General features: G+C 41.6%; 1 protein-coding gene across 1 annotated transcript in view; it reads left to right on the top strand.

Annotated features, from left to right (window-relative positions):
- Positions 1 to 7,238: 7,238 nt before the first annotated feature.
- The window catches only part of LOC109895034 (potassium voltage-gated channel subfamily A member 1), a 34,107-nt gene continuing 23,357 nt past the window's right edge, over positions 7,239 to 17,988 (top strand). The window contains exon 1 of the mRNA XM_020488690.2: positions 7,239 to 10,830. Within this exon, the coding sequence (XP_020344279.2) occupies positions 7,763 to 9,721 (1,959 nt within the window). The 5' untranslated portion in view covers positions 7,239 to 7,762 and the 3' untranslated portion in view covers positions 9,722 to 10,830. The remainder of the gene's footprint in view (positions 10,831 to 17,988) is intronic.

Below are 17,988 nucleotides of genomic sequence, written 5' to 3'. Positions count from 1 at the left end.
ATTCATTTGTTTTTATCTCATGATTTATTTGACATGCTTTACATCAGATTGCCGGTGGGTGGTGGTGGGGATTTAAAAAAATATATCTATAAATGTATTGTATGAATCCTATGAACTGAAATAATAAAAACTTTATGTAAAATAAAATAAAAATCTAGTAACCTGTTATACTATTAATTTTGTCTTAATAGTTTTTATACCACTTACGTATGTCTATGTGTAGGTGTGCAAGTTGTATATCTATATTTCTTAATATTGTTACCTCATCAAATATCTAGTAACCCATTATACTCTTCATATGTTACTGTATCTCTAGTAGCAGCATATTCAGGAATAGTACTTTCTCCTTTTATATCTCCACATACAGTGCCTTGCGAAAGTATTCGGCCCCCTTGAACTTTGCGACCTTTTGCCACATTTCAGGCTTCAAACATAAAGATATAAAACTGTATTTTTTTGTGAAGAATCAACAACAAGTGGGACACAATCATGAAGTGGAACGACATTTATTGGATATTTCAAACTTTTTTCAACAAATCAAAAACTGAAAAATTGGGTGTGTAAAATTATTCAGCCCCTTTACTTTCAGTGCAGCAAACTCTCTCCAGAAGTTCAGTGAGGATCTCTGAATGATCCAATGTTGACCTAAATGACTAATGATGATAAATACAATCCACCTGTGTGTAATCAAGTCTAAAAAAAATACAGTTTTATATCTTTATGTTTGAAGCCTGAAATGTGGCAAAAGGTCGCAAAGTTCAAGGGGGCCGAATACTTTCGCAAGGCACTGTACATAATAATGTTATACCATCAAACTCTACTGATGAGACATGTTATCCTCGTTATCTCTAATGAGTCATGTTACTCTCTGAAACATTTGATCCTCATTACTAATGAGACGTATTATCATGTTATCCTCTAATGAGACAGGTTATCCTCTGAGACATGTTACTTTCGATTGGGATCCTGAGACATGTTATCCTCTACCTGTAGATCTGATGGGCGGTGGTGGACTTAAGAATTTACATCCACACCACCCCATGTGCATCTTCAACGATTCCTAAATGCCTACAATAACAATAACACCTTGTGCTATTGTCCGTGGTTCAGACCACTTAGACTTTTCTATCGTTACATCCTATGCACCATATGTATCTTCAATGGTTATCTTGCCTCTACTTCCCATACATATATAATAACACCTCATGCTAGTAGTCCCAGACTGCGATGGGCAGTGCTGGACGGAACCCCTAGATAACCGTAAATAATATAATAGATAGAAAAACTCGGCTCACTGTCACACCCTGACCATAGTTTGCTTTGTATGTTTCTATGTTTTGGTTGGTCAGGGTGTGATCTGAATGGGCATTCTATGTTGGATGTCTTGTTTGTCTATTTCTATGTCTGGCCTGATATGGTTCTCAATCAGAGGCAGGTGTTAGTCATTGTCTCTGATTGGGAACCATATTTAGGTCGCCTGGGTTTCACTGTGTTTGTGGGTGATTGATCCTGTCTTTGTGTTTGCACCAGATGGACTGTTTTAGGTTTTCTCACGTTTGTTGTTTTTGTTAGTTATCTCATGTGTAGTGTCTTTATAAATTAAAGAACATGAATAACCACCACGCTGCATTTTGGTCCGCCTCTACTTCACCTAAAGAAAGCCGTTACACTCACACAGAACTGGTTGGGGTATTCATTTACCTCTTTCACACGTGAGCTCGTCCCCTGACAGCTCTCATTCACTCAGTACTTAATAGCTACATTTAAATCCTGCTATTATCCAAATTTCAATCAATCAGCTTATTAACCAAATTTCAATCAGCTTAATATCCACATTTCAATCAATCACTCAGCTTAACACGTCCTTTCCACATTCACACAACTCTCACATCCACATTCACTCTGTAATCTCCCATATTACACCATGTGCATCTTTGCACCATATGTATCTTTCACATATATATATATATAAAAATGCCACATGCTATTAGTAGTACCTGCAGACCACGTAGACACTTCTCTTATAAATGCCTACAGACAGCGGTCAATTAAGCTTTCCATGGTACCGTTACGCCCCCGCTCTAGTCTTCTCATAAGTAGCCTCATAGTCTCATGAATAGCCTTCTCTCTATAAGACTATGGGTACCTTTTTATATGTTACTCACATTCATTTTATTGGTTTGATATATTTTTATTTTTTATTTTAATACAAATTCATTTAAATGTACTTACTGAAATTCAGAAGACATGTCCCTCAATTGTTCACGGATGATGTGTCTCCTCCTGGGCAGCTCACAGTAAGGGTCTGGTCTGGGCAGGTCTCGTCCTCTTTTAGTCAGACGGAAATTCCCTCACACTTCATAAAATGCGTCACCGATTTTCCTTGCAGACCCCCACTGGAAAGCTCCACAGGCAGAATCAAAAATCCTCTTCGTGACGCCAAATTGTTGTGGAAATTCTGCACAGGGACACCTGAAGTCAATCTTAAATTAATAATTGTTTATTAACAATTAACTGGAGAGGTCGAAGTCAAACTTAGATGCATAAAGTACTGGTCTGAAGTGAGCTCCACCGGGGCAGTCCCGTTAGTTCTCTTACATTCAGTTGAAGTCGGAAGTTTACATATACCTGAGCCAAAAACATTTAAACTCAGTTTTTCACAATTCCTGACATTTAATCCTTGTAAAAGTTCCCTGTCTTAGGTCAGTTAGGACCATCATCGTATTTTAAGATTGTGAAATGTCAGAATAATAGTAGAGAGAATGATTTATTTCAGCTTTTATTTCTTTCATCACACTCCGAGTGGGTCAGAAGTTTACATACACTCAATTAGTATTTGGTAGCATTGCCTTTAAATTGTGGGTCAAACATTTCAGGTAGCCTTCCACAAGCTTCCCACAATAAGTTGGATGAATTTTGGCCCATTCCTCCTGACAGAACTGATGTAACTGAATCAGGTTTGTAGGCCTCCTTGCTCGCACACGCTTTTTCAGTTCTGCCCACAAATTTTCTATAGGATTGAGGTCAGGGCTTTGTGATGGCCACTCCAATATCTTGACTTTGTTGTCCCACAACTTTGGAAGTATGCTTGGGATCATTGTCCATTTGGAAGACCCATTTGCGACCAAGCTTTATATTCCTGACTGATGTCTTGAGATGTTGCTTCAAAATATCCACATAATTTTCTTTCCTCATGATGCCATCTAGTTTTTGAAGTGCACCAGTCCCTCCTGGAGCAAAGCACCCCACAACATGATATTGCCAACCCCGTGCTTCACGGTTGAGATGGTGTTCTTACGCTTGCAAGCTCACCCCTTTTTCCTCCAAACATAAGGATGATTATTAATACGGCCAAACGGTCACATTTTTGTTTAATCAGACCAGAGGACATTTCTCCAAAAAGTACAATCTTTGTCCCCATGTGCAGTTGCAAACCGTAGTCTGGGTTTTTTGGGGGGCGGTTTTGGAGCCGTGGCTTCTTCCTTGCTGAGCGGCATTTCAGGTTATGTCGCTATAGGACTTGTTTTACTATGGATACAGATACTTTTGTACCCGTTTCCTCCAGCATCTTCACAAGGTCCTTTGATGTTGTTCTGGGATTGATTTGCACTTTTCGCACCAAAGTGCATTCATCTCTAGGAGACAGAACACGTCTCCTTCCTGAGCGGTATGACAGCTGCGTGGTCCCATGGTGTTTATACTTGCGTACTATTGTTTGTACAGATGAACGTGGTGCCTTCAGGCGTTTGGAAATTGCTCCCAAGGATGAACCAGACATTTGGAGGTCTACAAATTTTTTTCTGAGGTCTTAGCTGATTTATTTTGATTTTCCCATGATGTCAAGCAAAGAGGCACTGAGTTTGAAGGTATGCCTTGACATACACCCACAGGTACACCTTCAATTGACTCAAATTATGTCAATTAGCCTATCAGAAGCTTCTAAAGCCATAACATCATTTTCTGGAATTTTCGAGGCTGAGGCACAGTCAACTTAGTGTATGTAAACTTCTGACCCACTGGAATCGTGACACAGAGAATTATAAGTTAAATAATCTGTCTGTAAACAATTGTTGGAAAAAATAATTGTGTCATGCACAAAGTAGATGTCCAAACTGACATGCCAAAACTATAGTTTGTTAACAAGAAATTTGTGGAGTGGTTGAAAAACGAGTTTTAATGACTCCAACCTAAGTTTATGTAAACTTCCGACTTCAACTGTATATTTGGATTTGTTTAACACTTTTTTACACTCCATGATTCTGTATGTGTTATTTCATAGTTTTGATATCTTCACTATTATTCTACAATGTAGAAAATATAAAAAATAAAGACAAACCCTGGAATGAGTAGGTGCGTCCAAACTTTTGACTGGTACTGTACGTATATCGTGCATTCAGAAAGTATTTAGACCTCTTGACCTTTCCCACATTTTGTTAAGTCACAGCCTTATTCTAAAATGGATTAAAACCTTTTTCTTGTCGTCAACCAACCTACTCACAATAACCCATAATGAAAAAGCAAAAACAGGTTTTTAGACATTTTTGTCAATAAAATAAATAAATAAAATGAAATGTCACGTTTACATAAGTATCCAGACCCTTTACTCAGTACTTTGTTGACGCAACTTTGCCAGTGATTACAGCATCAAGTCTTCTTGGGTATGACGCTACAAGCTTGGCACACCTGTATTTGGGTAGTTTTTCCCAGTCCGGGCTCTGGCTAAGCCACTTAAGGACATTCAGAGACTTGTCCTGAAGCCACTCCTGCGTTGTCTTGGCTTTGTGCTTAGGGTCGATGTCCTAAGGTGAACCTTTGGGCCAGTCTGAGGTCCTGGGTGCTCCGTAGCAGGTTTTCATCAAGGATCTCTCTATACTTTGCATGTTCATCTTTGCCTTGATCCTGACTAGTCTCCTAATCCCTGCTGCTGAAAAACATCCCCTTAGCGTGATGCTGCCACTACCATGATACAATGTAGGGATGGTGCCAGGTTTCCTCCAGACATGACGCTTGGCATTCAGGCATAATCGTTCAATCTTTGTTTCATCAGACCAGAGAATCTTATTTCTCATGGTCTGAGAGTCTTTAGGTGCCAAACTCCAAGCGGGCTGTCATGTACATTTTACTGAGGAGTGGCTTCTGTCTGGCCACTCTACCATAAAGGCCTGATTGATGAAGTGCTGCAGAGATGGTTGTCCTTCTTGAAGGTTCTACCATATCCACAGAGGAACTCTAGAGCTCTGTCAGAGTGCCCATCGGGTTCTTGCTCACCTCCCTGACCAATGCCCTTCTCCCCTGATTGCTCAGTTTGGCCGGGCAGCCAGCTCTAGGAAGAGTCTTGGTGGTTCCAAACTTCTCCCATTTAAGAATGACGGAGGCCACTGTGTTTTTGGGGACCTTCAATGCTCCAGACATTTTTTGGTACCCTTCCCCAGATCAGTGCCTCGACACAATCCTGTCTCGGAACACTACAGACAATTCCTTCCATCTCATGGCTTGGTTTTTGCTCTGACATACACTGTCAACCGTGGGACCTTACATAGACAGATCTGTGCCTTTCCATGACTAATCAATTGAATTTACCACAGGTGGACTCCAATCAAGTTGTAGAAACATCTCAAGGATGATCAATGGAAACAGGATGCACCTGAGCTCAATTTCGAGTCTCATAGCAAAGGGTCTGAATAGTTATGTAAATAAGGTATTTTTTAGTTTTAATAAAATTTGCTAACATTTCTAAAAACCTGTTTTCGCTTTGTCATTATGGGGTATTGTGTGTAGATTTCTAAGGATTTGTATTATTTAATCCATTTTAGAATAAGGCTATAACATAACAAAATGTGGAAAAAGTCAATGGGTCTGAATACTTTCCGAAGTCACTGTATATATATAAATAATATCCATTAGAATATCAGTCTACAGTTACCATAACATCAGGTTAACTTTGGCCTATATACTATTCTATTCGATAATGGAATTCTCTAAATGTAGGCATAAGTTAATTGCAAGTAGTCCATTAGGTCAATACTTTGAATACAGGTCCATATCTGCCTCTACTTCTATCTGAAGCTGAATAGAGACACAGATTTGCTTTCCATTTTATACCATTTGTTATTCCTCTTTTATTCGTTTTTTTCTTTGCATTAGCTTTGAGATGTTATTAGGTGAGGTGCTCATCAGGTGCAGGATGCATGTGCCCCATGTCTTTCGATCTGGTTGCATAGTAGATGGTCAAATGATATCAATGGCATTTTGGAGGGTTACCTTTGATAGATGGCAACAGTTGCATTTGACCATCCCAGTGTTAGAAGTGGTGGTTGGCTGAGGTGCGTAGTGACCCGCTCTATCCACTGGGGGATGATCGAGCTCTGCCTGCGCTGCGGCACATGCTCGACTTGGACGAGGCACAACTCCTCAATAACACGCACAATGGGAAATTGGGGAGGTAGAGGCAACAGACAGATGTGTGATGCGCTTACTTAACCGTGGGCGATTTCACATATCAACATAAACTTTTATTTGCCCTCTCTCCGACGCAGCTTCTTTGACCAGGCTGAGCTATTGATACTCGCTAGACCTGCGTTTTATATATATATTTGCTGCCAGCACCGATGCAGCGGTGGATCTTTTTTTTCGGGAATGGGGATGATATTCAATAAATAGATCCTGTTGAATTGAGACAAGACAACGCCGAGACGCGTCCAAAAAGTGTAATCCCTCGAGTGCAATCGAACACAGATGTATAGGTGATATGTTCGCCGGTTGGATACGTCGAGGGATTTTAATATTCCCAAAACAAGATGCGAAATTGGGCAAACCAAGGAATTGCATCCTCACCTACAGCACATTTTGTAAGGTGCTGAGACGATTTCGTTCGGCCTTTATCATATGTAAGTGGAATGTCTAAATGAATGAAGGTGGGGCATTTTTTTTAACAGAGTGAACACAATTCCGTGCGTAATTTAAATAATGTTTACACAGACAAATGTTGCAGTTATCATGCGTTGTCTTCTGTTGCCATGTTAGTTATTATTATTATTATTAGTATGATTAATTATTAATTCGTGTTATAAATATTGTCATTATAATTACGGTTATTATTAGACTTGTGTTTTTTGCTTTTAAGTTGGTGATGCGACGTCGGCTATAGTGCATGCATCGCCCAAACAGGGGACATGCATTTGAATACATACATTTGTAGGTTGTCTAATCGAACTGCTGTTTCTCCCTTGCAGCTGCTGAAGACGTCAGAGGAATAAAGTCATTCAGAATCACTGAAGGTGTACAGCATAAAAGGGCCGGTTTTCTCATCACCTAAAATGGCAACCAGGAGGGACCACGAAAAGGCAAAAATGCCGTATTTCTGCAAGTACTCACACTGGAGTTAAGCACCTGAGGGACAAATTAGGTGGTTTTGTGAATATATTGTCCAATATCTGGTGATATCTGGCCTACCCATCCACAGCCTATATTCACTTGGCTGTAATAATGATGTCATAAAATAAATGAGGAGTCAGTTTACAAAAATATATTCATGTGATTTTTGTCAACGACAATGTGAACTATATTCCAAAAATTGACCTTTAATTACGCATTCTTAACTCACCTAAGACTCACTGAATAACAGGTGCCTGCTATCTGTCAAAGCAGGATCAACCAACCTGTGCGCCCTTTGCTACAATTTGCTACTTTCCATTGTCCTACACGAGTCGTCGCTAAAGGGATTATATCATTCACTCAGAACTGAATTTACACCCTTCTCAAAATGGAGTTTGCCATGATAGGTGCAGATAATGGGTGCAAAACTCGACTGCCTTACGGGTATGCTCGCGCACGGGAAAGGGAGCACGAAAGGGAGAGACAGGTACAGCAGGCAACAGCCGCTGCGGAAGGTGCAGCAAGTGGAGAGGGAGGGGAGTCCTCTGGCCATCTCCTTAACAACCACCAGCAGCATCAGTCTCGCACCGCCTCCTCATCAAATGCCAACAACAGTAGCGGCAGTACCGCCTCGCGCCCCTCCTCCTCGCAACAGCCACAGCAGCACTACCATGAGTCCGAGCAGCAGGTTCTCAGAGAAAGGAAAAAGCAACGCGGCGTAGGACGTTGGAGAAGGAGTCGCCAGACTCTCGGTGGGGATTTGCGCCACTCGGAGTTGGCGCTACTTGGATCAGAGGAGGATATGATAGAGGAGGACGAGGCGGAAGGCGGGGAAGAGGAGGACAGGGGAAGCAAGAGTTCCAGTTTTCTCTGTAATATGGATGATGAAGAGACTGTCTCACTCACAGACAGACGTCCCCAATCAGGATACGCAAATGTTTACAGTGAATATGGGAGCAGCGAAAGAGTTGTTATTAATGTGTCCGGACTAAAGTTTGAAACTCAACTTAAGACTCTCACACAGTTTCCTGACACTCTTTTGGGAGACCCGGACAAACGAATCAGGTACTTCGACCCTCTAAGGAATGAATATTTTTTTGACAGGAACCGACCAAGCTTCGACGCTATTCTTTATTATTACCAGTCAGGGGGGCGACTGAAGAGACCCCAAAATGTACCTTTTGACATCTTCTCTGAGGAGGTGAAATTCTATGAACTCGGAGAGGAGGCAATACTGAAGTTTCGGGAGGATGAGGGTTTTGTCAAAGAGGAAGAGAAACCCTTACCAGAGGACGAGTTCAAACGCCAAGTTTGGCTTCTTTTTGAATACCCAGAGAGCTCACAACCTGCGAGAGGGATTGCAGTCGTGTCCGTTTTAGTCATCGTTATATCAATAGTCATTTTCTGTATGGAAACGTTGCCAGAGTTCAGGGACGAAAAAGAATACCTTAAACCACGAGACAATTCGACAGAACCTCATGGACAGACTCCTTTTAACGACCCTTTTTTCATTGTGGAGACGGTATGCATTATTTGGTTTTCATTTGAGATTATAGTGCGCTTCTTTGCAAGTCCAAGTAAAACGGATTTCTTTAAAAACATTATGAATACTATAGACATTGTATCCATTTTGCCTTATTTCATCACGCTCGGCACAGATCTTGCTCAACAGCAAGGCAAAGGGGACCAGGCAATGAGTTTTGCAATATTGAGAATAATCCGCCTTGTCAGAGTCTTTCGCATCTTTAAACTCTCCAGGCACTCCAAAGGACTGCAGATCCTCGGACATACCCTCCGCGCCAGTATGAGGGAACTAGCGCTTCTGATTTTCTTCCTCGTTATTGGTGTTATTTTGTTCTCAAGTGCAGTGTACTTCGCTGAGGCAGACGAACCCGCGTCTCAATTCACAAGTATTCCCGACGCTTTTTGGTGGGCTGTCGTCACAATGACCACGGTCGGATATGGAGACATGAAACCAATTACTGTCGGTGGCAAGATAGTGGGCTCGCTCTGTGCCATAGCGGGTGTGTTAACCATAGCTCTTCCAGTGCCCGTCATTGTATCCAACTTCAATTACTTCTACCACAGGGAGACTGATAATGAAGCAGACCCACCACCGGTTGTTGAAGCCCCACCACCTGTCTGCCCCTATTTCCCAAACTTTCTTAAAAAATTCAAAGGGTCCCCCTCGGGCTCTTCGCTGGGTGATAAAGCGGAGTACATGGAGATGGAAGAGGGGGTAACGGAGTCGCTGTGTGGGGTGGACAAAAGCCCGAGTAAAGGAAACGGGACAGACATTGGCAGGAAAAACAGTACAAGTTCAAAGTCACAACAAACTGACGTGTGATGACAAAACAACAACATTATTCTCGTGAAGAAAGATATGCTGTCATATCACACACACATAGGTGGTCCGACTCACACAAGTGCGCACTTGCGCGCATGCACACACACACACTTTATATTTAGCTAGACCTTGGGAAGCTCAAACATGGTGTTTTATTCTGCTTAGAGGAATATAGGCCTACGGATTTATAACTATTATGACCAATGTAATCCGATGATATCAGATACAGGCTACATATCTGGGCCTCGTAAATCTACAAATGAAATCGAAAATATGTAAGGGACAGGCTAAAGCATATGCACTTTATCAGTTTCATTTGTCAATAATGGATGGGGAGATGTAGTTATTGTTTTGCTGTTATGCGATAAAGTCCAAGTTTATAGTAGGCCTAGTTTGCACTATTGTAAAAGCTTGTTTGAGACGCTGACTTTCAAGAGAGATAGACTTGGAAGTTGTGCTGAGAGACAGGAACTGTAGGACATATGGCAACCTAGACACCCTTTGTCTGACATAATGAGCATTGAGATGTTTTTATTCTGAACAATAATGAATTCGTATTGCGTTTCAGTGTAGGTCTAACCCCTCTGTGTACACAATAAAATAATCATTCAATATCGATCGGAAACATTGAAATAGCTAAATCATTTGTGAGATTCTTGAGTAAATGAGCATGATGCCTATTTTGGCAGCACACTGAGGTCAACAAGGGAGACGCTTGGCAAACAACATTCTTTGCAACGATCAGGACAAAATGAAGCCTTCTATTGACCGAACACCGAGGTGAAGCACAGGAGTTCCACTAGCTACTCTGCAGACTGACATGAGAAATTGCTCCACACTGGCTGTCACGAGAGGTCCTGCACGGGATATCTTGCGCCACTACAACTCCGTCCCTTTAAAACCACCTCAAACTAACTGACAATATCCCTTTACACGGACGTTGACTGAAGCTTATTTGGGGGAAAAATGACTGTCATCATGGAAACTTTGGGTTTGTGAACTTAATCTCTTATTCGTTGGACAGTGCACATTTCTCTAAAATGAGAAAGGAAGGTCTGTTGGTCATCCCAGAAAGCACCAAGATCTCCAGCAGGCCGTTGTTTTCCAAGGTATGTTCACCTTTTAAATACAATCACCATGTGATGTGGTTTTCTGTATATGAGCTTGACACACACACACACACACACTGATGTCACCGTACACATCATGCGACACACTCTGGAACCATTCGGAGACATTCCAAATGAATTGATGAAAGACTTAGTTGCTTGCTGCATGTTTTTGAATCAGGTCAGGTACTGCCATACTACACCCACATTTCTAGAAGGATATACATACATTTCGAACTACATTCAATGATGCAACAATCCAAAAAGTAAGATATGCGCGCGCGCAAAGGGATAACGTGACGCACTTTTTTCATTGACGGTAGTGATGCCATTAAATATGAATAGACTAGGCCAACTGTATCAAAACAAACGATAATGTGCTGCACGGGCCACCACTAGCCTGCTGATAGCATTCATTTAATCTGTCACCCGAAACTACTTGGTTGTACAGCCCCAATACACACACGCACAAACACACACTCTTGATGTTGACAGCATTGATACTTTTGCGGCCCTGACATTCTGCCTAATATAATAATAAAATATTTCAAACTGAGTTGTACAAAGCAATATTTGTATATTCTCTGCACTCAGAGCTCTTTGTCTTTATCCAGAAAACCTGTCATCGCCTGTCAGACAAACACATTCACTGGTATTCATTGTTCTTTTGAAACGGTACATCCAGACACACAAAGCGGCTGGCTCAATGTGTTTTGTTACTGCATCAATACACTGTAATTAGTTATGTTAAAAAGTTGCTGTGGAGCAAATCCTCATCAAAAAGGTTAACGGCATCTGTTTGCCGTTTCCCCAGCATGGCATCAACGCCTTCAATTTAAACTTGTTTTACGTGAACCGTGCCGTCATAATGGTTACGCTACCCGACTTATGACAACGAAATGGTAAGCCTGTGTCGGCTGCGGATACTGTTTGCCATCAAGCTTGGTTAAAAAGGGGTTGGGACATCACAGGTCAAAGTCAGATGTCAAAAGTTTACATTATTATGAGTGTGTTTGACCTCTGATGTCATGTGCAAGACAGTCTTTGCAGTGTCAATTGTTACCATACACTAATTTATCCTACTCATCATATGTGGTGAGTGTAAGATTTTCTGATTTTCATGGGGTTTCCTCATCTCCAGGCATCAATTGGATTCCGTGTTCAAAAGGATTTAGTGTTCATTTGGATGGCTGTTGCTATATGTGACCTTTGGTGACCCTGGCAAGTCAATTTGTGTACACTGTATTTGGTGTAGTGCATTTCCCAATTGAGGCTGTATGTACAACCAGTCTGACTGAAGCTTACTATGTGTGGAACACTCTGTGAATCTAGAGTGGGTCAGATCTGATCAAAAAGATAAAAACACTTCACTTCGCACAAAGTTCTCTCTCTCTCCCTTTTATGTTTTATTCCATTGGGAATAACAGGTACAAACTTTGCTCTGATTCAAAAACATTTTGGGCCTTCTCTAGTACAGTTTATGTAATACAGTATAATACAATATAAACTCAGCAAAAAATAAATGTCCTCTCACTGTCAACTGTGTTTATTTTCAGCAAACTTAACATGTGTAAATATTTGTATGAACATTTCAAGATTTAACAACCGAGACATAAACTGAACAAGTTCCACAGACATGTGACTAACAGAAATGGAATAATATGTCCCTGAACTAAGGGGGGGGGGGGGGTCAAAATCAAAAGTAACAGTCAGTATCTGGTGTGGCCACCAGCTGCATTAAGTACTGCAGTGCATCTCCTCCTCATGGACTGCACCAGATTTGCCAGTTCTTGCTGTGAGATGTTACCCACTCTTCCACCAAGGCACCTGAAAGTTCCCGGGCATTTCTGGGGGGAATGGCCCTAGCCCTCACCCTCCAATCCAACAAGTCCCAGACGTGCTCAATGGGATTGAGATCCGGGCTCTTCACTGGCCATGGCAGAACATTGACATTCCTGTCTTTGCAGGAAATCTCTCACAAAACGAGCAGTATGGCTGGTGGCATTGTCATGCTGGAGGTTCATGTCAGGAAGGGTACCACATGAGGGAGTAATGTGGAATAATGTGTCCCTGAACAAAGGGGGGGGGGGTCAAAATCAAAAGTAACAGTCAGTATCTGGTGTGGCCATCAGCTGCATTAAGTACTGCAGTGCATCTCCTCCTCATGGACTGCACCAGATTTGCCAGTTCTTGCTGTGATATGGCTGGTGGCTTTGTCATGCTGAAGGGTCATGTCAGGAAGGGTACCACATGAGGGAGGAAGATGTCTTCCCTGTAACGCACAGCGTTGAGATTGCCTGCAATGACCACAAGCTTAGTCCGATGACACACCGCCCCAGACCATGATGGACCCTCCACCTCCAAACTGATCCCGCTCCAGAGTACAGGCCTCGGTGTAACTCTCATTCTTTCGACGATAAACGCGAATCCGACCATCACCCCTGGTGAGACAAAACCGCAACAAAAGCACTTTTTGCCAGACTGGTCCAACGACGGTGGGTTTGTGCCCATAGGCGACTTTGTTGCCGGTGATGTCTGGTGAGGACCTGCCTTACAACAGGCCTACAAGCCCTCAGTCCAGCCTCTCAGCCTATTGCGTACAGTCTGAGCACTGATGGAGGGATTGTGCATTCCTGGTGTAACTCGGGCAGTTGTTGTTGCCATCCTGTACCTGTCTCGCACGTGTGATGTTCGGATGTACCGATCCTGTGCAGCTGTTGTTACACGTGGTCTGACACTGCGAGGACGATCAGCTGTCCGTCCTGTCTCCCTATGCGCTGTCTTAGGTGTCTCACAGTACGGACATTGCAATTTATTGCCCTGGCCACATCTGCAGTCCCCATGCCTCTTTGCAGCATGCCTAAGGCACGTTCACGCAGATGAACAAGGACCCTGGGCATCTTTCTTTTGGTGTTTTCCAGAGTCAGTAGAAAGGCCTCTTTAGTGTCCTAAGTTTCCATAATTGTGACCTTAATTGCCTACCATTTGTAAGCTGTTGGTTTCTTAACGACCATTCCACAGGTGCATGTTCATTAATTGTTTATGGTTCATTGAACAAGCATGGGAAACAGGGTTTAAACCCTTTACAATGAAGATCTATGAAGTTATTTGGATTTTTACAAATGATCTTTGAAAGACAAGGTCCTGAAAAAGGGAAGTTAATTTTTTTGCTGAGTTTAATATATGCCATTTAGCAGATGCTTTTATCCAAAGCAATGTACAATGCCTTGCAAAAGTATTCAGACCCCTTGGATTTTTTGTGTGTTACAAAGTGGGATTAAAATTAATTTAATCAACAACAAAAAATGTTTACACTCTACACAAAATACTCTGGAATGTCAAAGTGGAAGAACAATCATAACTTTATTTAAGATGAATGAAACATGTGTAAATACAATATAGTCATTGCATAAGTATTCAGCTCCCTGAGTCCATACTGTACATGTTAGAAACACCTTTGGTAGCAATTACAGCTGTGAGCCTTCTTGGGTAAGTCTTTAAGAGTTTTACACACCTGTATTGTGCAATATTGGCTATTATTCTTTAAACAATTCTCCAAGCTCCGTCAAATTGTTGGGGATCATGTCTAGACAGCCATTTTCAAGTCTTGCCATAGTATTTCAAGCAGATTTTGGTCAAAATTTTAACTTGGCCACTTAGGAACATTCACTGTCTTCTTGGTAAGCAACTTCAGTTTAGATTTGGCCTTGTGTTGTGGGCTGTTGTCCTGCTGAAAGGTGCCTGGTGTAAAGCAGACTGAAGCAGGTTTGCTCTAGGGTTTTGCCTGTGCTTAGCCCTGTCCCGTTTCTTTTTACTCCCAAGCATTTGCCGATGTGATGTCAAGCATACCCATACCATGATCCAGCCACCACCATGCTTGAAAATAAGGAAACAGTTACTCAGTGATGCCCCAAACATAACGCTTCTCATTTAACCTTTATTTAACTAGGCAAGTCAGTTAAGAACAAATTCTTTGTTACAACGACGGCCTACCCCAGCCAAACCCTAAAGACGCTGGGCCAATTGTGCGCCGCCCTATGGGACTCCCAATCACGGCCGGTTGTGATACAGCCCAGGATCAAACCAGGGTCTGTAGTGACACCTCTAGCACTGAGATGCAGTGCACCAGTGTTTTCCTTTGCCTTTTTCAGTATTGTTTATGGCCTTGTTGCAAAGAAGATACATATTTTGTATGTACATTTATTTATTTGGTATTTTTGTGTTCTTCTTTTCTCTCTGTTGATCCATCCTCAGTCCTCTCCCATCACAGCCATTGAACTCTGTAGCTGTTTTAAAATCACAAATGGCCTCATGGCAACATCCCTGACAAGTTTCATTCCTGTCCTACAGCTCAGTTCAGAATGATGACTGTATCTTTGAGGTGTTTGGTTGGTTTAATATACAGTATAATCCACAACATAACTTTTAACTTGACCATGCTTAAAAATATATTCATTATCTGATTTGTTATTGTTAATTATCTACCAATACCTGCCCTTTTTTTACGAGGCTTTCGAAAACCTCCCTGTTCTTTGTAGTTGAATCTGTGCTTGAAATGCAATACTTGACTGAGGGACCTTACAGATGTTGTATGTATGTATGTGAGGAAGGGTTAGTCATTTAAAAATCATGTCAACCCATATTATTTCACACAGTGAGTCCATGTAACTTTTATATGATTTGTTAAGCCAAATTTGACTCCTGAACGAATTCAGGCTTGCCTAAACAAAGGGGCTGAATACTTATGCACTATTTTGAACCATTTTTAGTTATTGACTTTTTTAAGAATCTAAATTATTGATTTTTTTTGCATTTTTCTAACACTTTGACTTTACATAGTATTTTCTGTGTATTGTTGACATTTTTTTTAACCAAAAAAATCTATTTTAATCGCACTTTGTAACACAATAAAATGTGAAGAAATCCGAGGGGCCTTTTACGTACGGATGGTACCAGGAATCAAGTCCACGATCCTGGTGTTGCAAGCATCATGCTCAACCAGTTGAGCTACAGAGAACTCTTTGGACATGTGTAGTATGTCTGGGCCTCCGTCTGACATATTTATAGACGATGCTATGTCGTATTGCATTGCAATTCCAAGTTACACAAATATTGCGTGCGCATGGAAACTGAAAGGCTAATCTGTATGGAAACAATCCTACTGTAGTTCTCAATTGCAGAAGAGATTGACTAATGTACACGTGGGAGCTTTAGGAGACTAACCTCTGTGTAAATGGAACTACCCCACTTGAGGTTTCAATGTTGAAGTCACATAGTATGCCTCCATTGAAAGATAACAACCCAAGTCTTTGTTAACAACACAAAATCTCACGGCGGATCTTTCCAATGAGCTGAATTCATCTGACAATGCGCACAGGAGTCGATTATGTTACCTCATTCTAGATGTGTAGATAATTGTGCTAGTCACACATATGCTTTAGTGTAGGGTTCCAGGGTTTCCTGACTCACACGTATAGCGATAACGGTTGTCGTGTGATGTTACAGTATAATGACAGTAGTTACACTCTTATTACAGACTAATGAAAAAGCATGATTTATGGTAAGGTGACGTAAAATGCTACCAAGTCTTTGTAGACTACGAGTCTTTGTCGTTGTGAGTCTTTGTAGTCTTAATGAGCGGAGCTCGGAAGTGTGTATATAGTCCACAGAATTGACTGAAGTTTGGAGTCACACATGTAAACTGGGGCAGGCGGAAATTAAATCCTGGCACACCGCTGGACAGGTAAGCACTTCCCAGAGATGTCACATGGAGTCTTACTCAGACTTGGTTGTCCCTCGGGGTGCAAGCGAAGGCCCTGCAGAGATGCAGTGGTAGTGTATTATCAAGCTCAAGATTTAATCCAACGCAACAGCTGCTCAACCGTGAAACTTTTTCTTCCCGACGACACGGGCTGGTGACTGGAAGGCTAGTGGCCTGCTGGTAAACTTTAGTGGCTCCAGATGTGTCATCAGCTGTGGGAGTCTTGAACGGAGCGCTGAGATAAGCAATGAATGAGTAAGCGGAGTTTCGCTGGTTGTCGTAAATACCTAACGAACAACATCATATGGAGCTGTACAGTGTGAACTACTCATGTAGTGTTCAAATGCAAGATTGATTGCGCAGGGTTGAACAATCTGGTCAAGTAACAAGGCAAAAAGGTAAAGTAGATGGAGTTTTGAATAGTAGTTGATATCACGAAGGCCTATAGATAATGCAACAAGGTTATTTGTGTAATCCAACCACGAAATGACAAAATATGTGAAGAAGGTAAACCACTTAATTCATTTGTTTTTCCATGATTCGATCCTAAGTAAAATCATGGTTTACAATTCGATTAAAAGCACACATTGTGCATTGGATACCATATATAATGAAATGTAATGAGCAACGTGATCATGTTCCTAGTCGGGGATATATGTAATCGAGCACACTAATTCTTCACTCGTGACTAATCAAGGCCACCCCCAATGGACGTTGAAACAATCAACCCTGGATGAGCCGTGATACGTGATCAGAGCCTCCCTCTGTATCGATCAGCTTATGTAAACGTAAGCCTGCATTCCCAAAATCAAAGCAGTGGCATCTCTAGTCCAGGTGGAGCCAAAATGGCTGCCAGAAATGAAGACCCAGTAGAAATGAAGACCCAGTCTCCCACTCCCTCTCTGTGCTCTCCTGCTTTGGAGTGACTGGAAGCTTTTACATGGAGTGATTAATGCTAGCTCTCCAGGGCCCTGGGTGTATCGGTGCATGTGTGCTGTATACAAGGAGCCAGCCTACAGGGGCCTCCACTCACTGTTGATGACTCAGAAGGCAGCCCGGAGGACTACAAAGACCAAGATCCCCCGCATAAAGTGCATGGGAGTTGCTGTTCAGTAAAAATGATGAACATTCTGATAAATGAAAGAGTACCCTTATTTTTATAGTGCTTGACATGCCACGTTTTTTTTTTCAACTATATGGTTAGGTCAAGGGAAGCAAGCAGAATCATATTTTCTCAAAGTAAAATGATTCAAACCAGGTAACACTTTACATCATGAAGGTATGCTTTGCAAAGGGTTTGTAAAGTGGTTTATAGACTATGTATTATACGTTTATTGGTGGTTTATAATAAATAGCTATATTCGTTCATTGAAATTGTGATTGACAAATTGTGAGAA

Source organism: Oncorhynchus kisutch, linkage group LG8 (assembly GCF_002021735.2).
Source record: "Oncorhynchus kisutch isolate 150728-3 linkage group LG8, Okis_V2, whole genome shotgun sequence".
Lineage (NCBI taxonomy): Eukaryota > Metazoa > Chordata > Actinopteri > Salmoniformes > Salmonidae > Oncorhynchus > Oncorhynchus kisutch.
The sequence above is the reverse complement of the archived record's forward strand: the minus strand, read 5'-3'. Positions and strand labels throughout refer to the sequence as shown.